At 41.7% G+C, this 10,657-nt stretch overlaps 1 protein-coding gene across 1 annotated transcript; it reads left to right on the top strand.

The window, feature by feature from the left end:
- Positions 1-537: 537 nt before the first annotated feature.
- LOC110114332 lies at positions 538-2,778 on the top strand. The gene is made up of 2 exons (XM_020847184.2): positions 538-2,143; positions 2,323-2,778. The coding sequence occupies exons 1-2, from the start codon at positions 1,943-1,945 to the stop codon at positions 2,668-2,670; spliced, it is 549 nt and encodes a 182-aa protein (XP_020702843.1). The 5' UTR covers positions 538-1,942; the 3' UTR covers positions 2,671-2,778.
- Positions 2,779-10,657: the final 7,879 nt, after the last annotated feature.

Genomic DNA, 10,657 nt, shown 5'->3' with positions numbered 1-10,657 from the left:
AGTGGAAGGCGAAATCGGAGGGGAGGGCCACGGACGTGAAATCGGAGCTCCAACCATGAAATCAAGCCGCTCAACGAGCTCGTTTTCAGTCGCATGAGTCGAACATGAGCTCGACTCGAGTTCAAGCACGGGATTGTTTCACGAGTCGAGCTTAAATTCGGCCTGATTTGAGCTCGACTTGATTCATTTGCACCTCTCGTAGAGATTGACAATGAAATGAGTGCTTCTAATATCTATCATGTGAGAGTCATTGCTTCAATAAATAATGTATGGAAAAATGGGAATCTCACATCAATAGAAACTCCATCCATGAATTTTCTGAAGATTTCAAGCTTCAAGTTATAAAGAGTTCCTTCCTACCCATTAGATTGTGCATTAATTCAACACAGTAAATAAATAACATTAATAACATCAAGCTAGCTATAATGGAATGGCTTTGTTTCTTCCTATAGCAAGACAGGCAATCAAAGCTGCAATGAGGAATAACATCTTCAATAAAAGGGTCAGCCACTTCAGGCTCCATGTTAGGCCTCTCTCTCTCTCTCTATGTATGTAAAGATATTTTTTTTGTCAAAAAAAAAAAAAAAAAAAAAAAAGAAAAAAAGAACTGATTAAAAAAAGAAGTACATGGCATATCAAGTTAATGAGATCGACGTCATGCAAGCTTTAATGTCAACCAATTCTAGTATGGTATTAGTAATCAATTATGTCAAAAGGATTGGGTGAGAATTATCAATGTTATGGATAAAAACATAAAAGACATTAAATAGATTAAGGTCCCAACGGACAAATACAGAGTCGCCACACTTTATTGCTGTGGTTGGAAATGGCCGGTGGGTAGAATTGCAGTAGTTCAAGCTTCGGACAATTTACTACCCCAGTCCTGGTGCCTCATGCTGTGCTCCTCTACCTCTTCATCTTAGTACTCTCTCTCTCTCTCTCCCCTTCTTCTTCTTCTTCTTTATGAGAACTATAGTTAGGAAATGGCCATGAATATAGCTACCCACAAGAAGTAGTTCATAACTTCATGGAAGTTAATGTTGTAGTTGTGGAATGATAATGGTCACGTGGTGCATGAGAGAGAGAGAGAGAGAGAGAGAGAGAGAGAGAGAGAGAGAGAGAGAGAGAGGATCAAATAGTCAAGAAAGATTTGAGGAGAGACTAAGAAAGTGATACTTCTCACATACGCCATTGATCACAATTTTCAAGCTCAACGGCTAGTTTCTTGGGCATGCAACAAGCAATGCGTGGGAGCTTAATTGGAATGGCTCTAACCAGGCAGAGTCTCAGTGCAAATCAATTAATTAAGCAACCTTGAAGGTGCCATGGAATTACACAAAGGTGACTTAGATTTTATTGGAAAGAGTAATATTGGGGAGGCTAAAACATAACTCAAAAAAAGTTTCCATGCATTAAATTATGGCATGTGGCATGTACATATGATATATTTTCATCCATAAAATAATTTTTTAAAACTATGAATTAGCAGCAGATATTTTTCTATTACTAGTGAGAGCATTAAATATATTGGCAAGTAGCTAGAGAGAAAAGAAGATGCTGAAGAGAGATGAGAGGATTTAAAGCATTTAAGAATAGCCTACTTGTCATCTTAAATGCTAAGTCTGCCACCTTTTAATGACTGGTATTTGATAAATGACATTTAAGAACCCTATTTAAGTGCCCACATCTCCTCATACTTGGCTTTATTAATCAAGGAAACCTGCTAGATAGGTCTCTCGATCTTCAACCTCCTTTCCCTTCCCGTAAGTCACAAACTCTTCTCTCTCTCTCTCCACCTTCCTCTCACACCCAACCCTACATGCATAATCGAGATATTAATTTAAGAGAAAGTTGCCCTTAGTAGAAGAGAAGAAGAAGAAGAAGAAGAACAAGTCTACAACTGGCTGGCATTACTCCTAAGATCTTTTCTCCTTAGAAAATCATGGATCATCCGGAGCTATCTTTAGGCCCATCGCTATCTTCCTTCTCCGAAAGCACCAATACTTCCTCTTCTGAATCTGAAGCAAACAATCGTAAGAAGAGGAAGCTTTCAAGCTGGATGCAGCCCAACACTCAAACTAGCATAGATCTCCAGCTGAATAATCGCCTCCCCTTGGACTGGGAGCAGTGCCTAGACCTCCAAGTAAGTTCCCTCTCTCTCCTCTTTATAAATATATAAATATATATAATTGTGGTGGAACTAGAATTTCGAATGATAAGAGGTAAGAGGGTCTAATTTTTAGAATTTAGAAATGGCAAGACGTACGCTTATAATACACAATCATCAGAGAATTTAAACCCAGCTCTTAATTTTTGTCGCAGTCTGGGAGGATGTACTATCTAAATAGGAAAACTCTAAAGAAGAGTTTGCTGAAGCCAAAGGAGCAGAAGCTAGACCTGGATCTAAACATATCAAATCTTCCAGACTGTGAAAACAACAAGAACAGTTCTCTATCGCTAGAAAACACAGAGAAGCAGAACAGCTGCAGCAATGGTGGCTCTGCCATGGTCGCAATAGTCTGCCTCAACTGCCACCTGCTTGTCATGCTCTACCGGTCATCTCCTTCATGCCCAAATTGCAAGTACATGCACTTGCTGCTGCCAGTGCCATCACCACCGCCAAAGAAACAGTCCGTTAAGTCACTTGAAACACTAAGCCTACTCCATTAGCTCACCATATTGCTACATATGAACTTATTGCTAAGAATAACTATTTGTATAAAGATCATATAGCTATGAAGAAGTCTTCTCATCCATGACTGTTTTAATTGTGCTTTATCAATGATGACTACTGGGTAAATTATTAGATGCGGATAGAATTATTTGATTTTTTTCTGTCTATAGTAAAAGCGTAGTTTTGAACGCAGCTGCTGCAGTAACTGTACTTTGATTCTACTTTTATTGTAGACAAAAAAAAAGTCCGAATGATTCTCTGTGTCCGATGTTTGAACTTAATAATTTTTCTGACTACTAAGAGTAGCGAGTGGAGTAGAAATGCTACGCAGGCCATGCTCATTCCTTCATTTTCCCCTGCTTTTACTACAAGCATCTGGGACCCACATACTGTCATCTGAGGTACTACTGGCATTAGGCAGCTTATAAGTGCAACGTTCAGGTGAGGTCCAATAGCATACATGTTCACTGGGTCCAGAATGATCAGCTATGGATAAGATTAGGGGGGGGGGAACATGTGTCTGTGCAGACGGTTCTCACCCCGTCTGCACTCCGTACCTAATAATTTTTCGCTTGGAAGTGCAACGTTCAGGTGAGGTCCAATAGCATACATGTTCACTGGGTCCAGAATGATCAGCTATGGATAAGATTAGGGGGGGAACACCTCCCTATGCTGATGCTACATATCTCTGCTGGCGTGCTTGCAGCTCTCCACAGGAAAAACGTGCGATGAAACTCCTAGATATTATTTTAATATTACACTACCTGAACAAATATACAATTTTGTGTTACAACTTGATTTAAAAAAAAATTAGATGCAATATAATCTAAAATAAGGTTCTTAATTTCACCTTTTTTTAGTATGAGAAGTGAGAACATTATCCTTATGGTTCACAGTTGCATTTTTCTCAACTTTATACAGATTTACACTATTTTATAGTAAAATCACTATTAAGTAAATATATACATGAGTGATACTAGCGGGCAAATTTTGTGAGAGATGACTTGTGACCCGTGTGAAAATAGAGAAAAAACTATACTTATAGAATCTATGAAGAAGTGTTCAAGGGCTCAACTTTCATTCAATAAAAAAATATAAAAGATTCAAAATATATAAAATGATCTCAGGATGTAAATGTTCGAAATGCTCTGCTTCACCCTTTATCTATAGGGATCCAAGCAAAAAGAATATATAAATAGAATAAAAAATATATTACTTAAAGATCCTTTTAAAAGAGGTAGTGCCGAATGACCTTTTGATGATCTCATTCACAGGTGAGTTCAGTAGTGTTAAGTACACCTGGGTGAGTCAATAAACGACTGCTGAGATGAAGGGATTAATGATGGGTTATGTTGAAGGCCTTAGATCTCCTTTGAAGAGAGGAGAGTGAGTTGTTTGTGGGAAATGATATATCTAGGTAGAATGGTTGCGGCAAGATGAGCTAAAAGCCGAGTGAGTAGGCATTTTCTTGTAGTTGAGTTGGATGTGCATGAATTAGAATGCTCCTCTGGAAAAGAAAGAAATCATGGCGACCGTCTTTTCATGCAGTGAGTGCCAAATTACTTGGTTGGATAGGCACAAAATTTCATTCAGTCAAAATATGTAAAATATTCAAAATAAGTGAAAAGATCTCAAGATGTAAATGTCCAAAATACTTTTTTTCACCGTTTATTAATGAGGATCCAAGATTTACAGAAAAGACTATATAAAAAGAATAAAAAATACATTGACTTAAATGACCTTTAGTACATCGCTCTAGACATGTCACCTCCGGAGTGGTTGAAAGAAATAAGTGCAAAGGTAAAGTTATAAAGGGGATATGAATACTAAAATAAAATAAGAACTCTTATTTAGATTGCTAAAATGCACTAACATATCCTAATAACGAGATATCCTGCGTCAGACATATACAAGATGCATGGCCTTGCTCGACATGCACTTAGCATATGGGAAAATTTTCGGGGCAAATTTTTAAACTAAGTATCATTAATAATTAAATTATAAAATTAAATACATTGTAAAAAAATTAAAAATAGATATAGTCGACTATTGAACGAGCAACTTATTTGCCCAATAAAAATTTAAAAATTTTGTTGACCTCTGTGTGAAGAGCAAAAAGAGAAAGAAATCATAAAAATGACATACCTGGTATACGTCGAGAAGCCGCTCAAATCTCCTGAAATCCCGCTTAAATCCTGCTAGCGCTACAGTGCCGTTCGCGTCGCATCCCGTGATTTCTGCTTGAAGTCCGCCTCTTCTTCCCTTCGCGTCTATAAAACGACAGCAAAGCTCTCGTTATAAGAGTTTCCGCTTTCTGCTTCTTCCACATGACCCTCCTCTCTTACCCGTCGCTGCTTGCCATTTCTCCTCTCCAATTGGCTCGATCCCCATCCAGTCGCAACCTCCGACCCTACTCCTCTCCGACAACCTCCTCCCGCCCCCTTGTTCCGTTCGATCCAACCAAGAGAGAGAGAGAGAGAGAGAGAGAGAGAGAGAGAGAGGAGTCTTTCCCCTACCTTAAGCCGTCGAAGCCTCCACCCGCGAGCTCCAAGCCACGAATCCACTGTGCCGACTGCCCTAGCCGCCTCTAACCCGCGACCTCTACCTCCCTTGGCGACGTCCCGATTCTTTTGTTTCGGAAATTACGACATTTTAATTGGAAGTAACAACGGAAGCTTGCTCGTTTTGAAGGTAACTTTCTCCCTTCAGCGCGCTTCTTCGGCCAAAAAATCCCCTTATGCCGCTGAACTCATGAAAGCAGAGAGCTGGATTTAGGCTTCGTTTGGACGGTTGCAGTTGTCGATAAAGTAGGTTGTGAAGTTTTTGTCCGTAAAGCTGCTTTCTAAAGTTTTTTTTTTTGGAACATTTAGGCCATTTAAGACAAACTCACACACACAAAGCATATACAGAGACTCGAACCTTAGACCTCTTAGTTGGAAGCCTTAGCTCTCAACCAATAGGCCAAGGAGAGTGGTGTATGCTGCTTTCTAAAGTTTTTTTTTTTGGGACATTTAGGCCATTTAAGGCAAACTCACACACACAACGCATATACAGAGACTCGAACCTTAGACCTCTTAGTTGGAAGCCTTAGCTCTCAACCAATAGGCCAAGGAGAGTGGTGTATGCTGCTTTCTAAAGTTTTTTTTTTTGGGACATTTAGGCCATTTAAGGCAAACTCACACACACACCGCATATACAGAGACTCGAACCTTAGACCTCTTAGTTGGAAGCCTTAGCTCTCAACCAATAGGCCAAGGAGAGTGGTGTATGCTGCTTTATAAAGTTGTTGTACAAAAATCAATACATTTTGTTTGGGTGGTATAACTGTCGAGTTACAGTGCTGCTGCTGTATGACAACAAATTACCTTGATATCATTTTATACATTTAGATAAATATAATAATCAACTAACATTTATGAATTAAAATTAATTAATTTTATCAAATCTTTAATAAGTTTATATATCAAAATACTATAAAATTTTAACTTAACTTTTTCTAATTTGGCAGGATGTAGGGACTGAGTGTCGGGCCTTGAAGGTGGTGGTCCGGTGAGGTTTTGTGGTGGTCCGGCGAGGTTCCTGCGGTGGTCCGACGGTGGTCCGACGAGATTCCTGCGGTGGTCCGGCGAGGTCCGGCGGTGGTTCGGCAGTGGTCCGGCGGCTGTCCAGGAGGAACTCCTTCCTTCTCTTCTCTTCTTCTCTCTCTTGCTTGGATCCTCTCTTGTGAGAAATGAGGGCTCTATTTATAGATTTTCTAGAGTGGCATGACCCGTAAATAGGTGTGAGATCAGGGGCGAATAGGGAGTGGTCAAATGGACGGCCGATATTGAATCCTACGATCGTGCACCGTTCATTGGACATTTGAAGGCCTTAGTGATGTTGGAATTCTGTGATCTTGGGCTCGTTGGATTCGTCTCGTCGAGCCCTTCGATTCGAGTATAAGCTCGTCAAAATCGGAGTCCGTTTGGTAACTCAAATTGCGGTTTGAACCCTCCAACAGCACTTTGAGCCCTTGATTTGGACTCATTTGGGCTCGGATTGGGTTGATCTTGGTGTCGTTGAGTTCGTATTTCCGAGATGCTCAGTTTGACTATAAGCTCGCTGAAATCGGAGTTCGGGTGCTCCCAAAATTAATTTTTGTAGTTTCCAACTAGCTTTTGCCTCGAGATTCGTGCCCGATCAAGCTAATTTTTTGACGATGTATCAGTTGCCCCCCTATTTTCGGATATCGAAGTTCCAAAGCTTTGAAATCCGAAAATATTGCTTACTGCTTTTGGGAAAATTTTTTAGGTGATTTGAAACTTCAAATTAACTCGATCTTGAGCATGGAGGTCTCATTTGGCTTTAAATGTGTTAAAAATTAGTCTGGTGCATGATGCCAAACTGCAGCGATCTTTTTCAGAATTCTCCTCCTTCCAATTAAGTAAATCACCAGTTAGATTTTAATCTGACTAAGCATGTCCAAGGAACAAAAACTGTGTTCAAGCACCGAGTAGAAAGAAGTTATTTGCCTAGAACATGAAGGCTTCATTGATAACCTGTACTTTGGCATGGGTAAGCTACTTGAATGAAGCCCACGTCAGGTAAGCTTTAAGAATTCAAGTAATTTCTGCATTTATTCCAAGTATCCACAAGAGTGCACATAATGATATGGAAGAAAAGAAAGCAATAAGTCATAACATACAATAATAGGCCATAGTATTTCCGAGGTGGCCTGTCATTGTGTATGGCTGAAAGGCACGACCCAAGAGGCGCATGACTCTTTGTGCAGTCGGTTATTATAACCGGCCTATATTAATTTTTTTTTGAGTGGGTCCCGCCGATTTTTTTTTTTTTAATAGAGCGGCGGGGGACAGCCGCTTTTTTTTTTTTTTTAAAGGGGGGGGGGGTACCCCCCCTTTTTTTTTTTTTTTTTTTTTTTTTTTTTTTTTTTACCGCATGGGCGGTTTTCTTTTTGGCAAAACCGTTTTTTTTTTTAATAGAGCGGCGGGGTACAGCCGCCCCTTTTTTTATTTTTGTGAGAAACCGCATCGGTCAGTTTTTCTTTTTGGCAATAACCGCCTCTTTTTTTTTTTTTTTTTTTTTTAATAACTCCTCCAACTTCTCTGCCTACAACTATAAATCCCTATGAAGTAAATGAAACTCTGCCCCTTCTCTTTTCCTCTCCCCCTCTTTCATTTGAGGCCTTCCCCCGGGCCCTACACAGGCGGCATCCCCTGTCCAGGCCCGGGACCCCTCTTTGCAAGAAGGGGCTTTCTCCTCCTGCTTCTGAGGCCTTCCCCTTGGCCCTGTATAGGCGGCATCCCCTATGTAGGCCCGAGGCCCCTCTCTGCAAGAAGGAGATTTCTTCCTCTTCTCAAGCCGAGGCCTTCCCCTAGCTATGAACGGGTGGTATCCCCCGTCCTAGCCCAGGGTCCCTCATTGAGTAGGAGTGCTCTCTGCATTCTTCGAGAGATCCTGCAGTGTTCTGATGTTAGTTGGTTGGCGATGGAGGTTAGAGAGACCATTATAAGGAGAGGTTGAAAAGAATATTGACTGGCAGAAATCCTGCGTTGGGTAAAAATACGGCGTCGGATAGAAGACTGATGATGGTCCATCGACTGGTATAGGTCCGATGACGGGTAGAAATTCAATGTCGAGTAGAAGCCTAACGAAAGTCCATCGACGGGCAAAAGTCCGACGACGGGTAGAAGCCTGCTGACGAGCAGTAGTCCGTCCACAGGCAAAAGTCCGTAGTTGGGTAGAGGTGCAGTGTCGAGAAGAAGACTGACGAAAGTCCATCAACTGCAAAAATCCGACGACGGTTAGTAGTCCGACGACACACAGAAGTCCGACGCTGGATAGAAGATCGACGAAAGTCCGTCGACGGGAAGAAGTTCGATGACTGTTAGTAGTCCGAAGGCAGGCAGAAGTCCGACGTCGTGTAGAAGTACTGTCGGGTAGAAGACCGACGAAAGTTTGTCGACGAGCAGAAGTCCGCTGACGGGGAGAAGTCCGACGTATGGTGGAAGACCGATGAAAGTTCGTCGACGAGCAGAAGTCCGACGAGTATGAGAAGTCCGACGTCGGGTAGAAGTACGGTCTTGGGCAGAAGACCGATGAAAGTTCGTCGACAGGCTGAAGTCCGACGACGAGTGGAAGTCCGACGACAGGGAGAAGTCATATGTCGGGTAAAAGATTGATGAAAGTTCGTCGACGGGCAGAAGTCCGACGACGAGTAGAAGTTCAACGTCAGGTAGAAGACCGACAAACGTTCGTCGACGAGTAGAAGTCCGACGACGAGCAGAAGTCCGCTGATGAGCAGAAATCCGCTGACGAGCAGAAGTCAGACTACAGGGAGAAGTCCGACGTCGGGTAGAAGTCCGACGACAAGGAGAAGTCTGACGTCGGGTAGAAGTACGACCTTGGGCAGAAGACCGATGAAAGTTTGTCGACGGGCAGAAGTCTGACGACGAATAGAAGTCTGCTGACGAGTAGAAGTCCAAGGACAAGGAGAAGTCCGACGTCGGGTAGAAGTACACCCTTGGGCAGAAGACCGATGAAAGTTCGTCGACGGGCAGAAGTCTAACGACGAATAGAAGTCTGCTGACGAGTAGAAGTCCGAGGACAAGGAGAAGTCCGACGTCGAGTAGAAGTATAGCCTTGGGCAGAAGACCGATGAAAGTTCGTCGACGAGCAAAAGTACGACGACGAGTAGGAGTCCGCTGACGAGCAGAAGTCCGACTTCAGGTAGAAGTCCGCTGACGAGCAGAAGTTCGATGTCGGGTAGAAGTTCGTTGAAAGTCCTGCAAGGCAAAAGTTAAGCGACATGAAGAAATTCAACATCATGTAGAAATTTAACTTTGTGCAAAAGTCTGATGGAAGTCCATTGACTGCATTTTGGTGACGTTAACCAAGGATGTATAATCTATTCGAGGTTGTTTGTCAGAGCCTTTGCTCGATGATGTTAACCGATATTGTATCCGCCAATGATGTAAGACCTATCCGAGGTTGTATGTCGGAAACTTTGCTCGACGACGTTAACTTGTGAGGAAGAGGTCGGGAGAATCCACTAAGGATGTAGGACCTTTCCGAGGTTGTATGTCGGAGCCTTTGCTCGACGACATTATTATTTAATATAATTAAGAACGATTAGTTCTGATTAATCGTAAATAATTAGTCATTAAATAATAATTAATTATTATTAATTCTAATTAACTATTATTAGTTATAATTAACTTTACTAATTATTACGGTTAATCATAATGTTAAATAGAAAGTGCAAATGCCCTCCTCTTGCCTCGATCAGACGTCACCAACAACCCCACGAATGTATGAACTCTCCAAAACTCAAAACCCTACTTCAATGTTCGTGGCGATCGAAAAATTGCCCATGCACGCTTTTATTGCGTGTGGTGGGATGGGACCCCGATGCGGAACCTACGGCGAGGCGAGGTCACTCATAAGTACCCCCAAGCGGGGGAAAAACAAATTGTCTTTTTAAACAGGTACTGTCAAAGATCTCATGCACGCCTTTATTGCGCGTGGTGGGAAGAAAGATCACGGTCGCGGTGTCCTCGTTCGAGGACACCTACCATACACTCCTTCATTGCGCGTGGTGGGAATGTCAAGTTTCTCGTAGTTTTTCCCTAAATGGAATAGACACCGGGAGGCTGCCGAAATTTCGGGTGAACACGAGATCGTACCTGGACTTGATTGAACTCAAAAAGACATTAATGAATTAAGTGCAAACTTGAATAAAAAGCTTAATTCAAACTCAAATCAAACTTGGACAAATGATGAAGAACTTGAACTTGCAAGGACTATAGGGGACTCGAATGAAGGGAAGAGGCTCATCTTAAGCATGAACTGTATCCGGACATGAACTTGATTGAACCAAATTAACTTGAGTGAACTTGAATAATTCAAATTGAAATTGAACAATTACAAAGGATTATAATTAAGCTTGATTGGGACACATCAAATCATATTAGGGCTCAAACT

This window comes from Dendrobium catenatum, unplaced genomic scaffold (genome assembly GCF_001605985.2).
Source record: "Dendrobium catenatum unplaced genomic scaffold, ASM160598v2 fragScaff_scaffold_920, whole genome shotgun sequence".
Taxonomy (NCBI): Eukaryota; Viridiplantae; Streptophyta; class Magnoliopsida; order Asparagales; family Orchidaceae; genus Dendrobium; species Dendrobium catenatum.
Note: the sequence above shows the minus strand (reverse complement) of the source record. Positions and strands in the feature narration are given on the sequence as shown.

Excerpts from the sequence above, each read along its gene's own strand:
- LOC110114332 (XM_020847184.2), top strand. The coding sequence starts at position 1,943 with ATGGATCATCCGGAGCTATCTTTAGGCCCATCGCTATCTTCCTTCTCC. Across the intron at positions 2,144-2,322 it reads AGCAGTGCCTAGACCTCCAA|TCTGGGAGGATGTACTATCT; the intron begins GTAAGTTCCCTC and ends TTTTTGTCGCAG.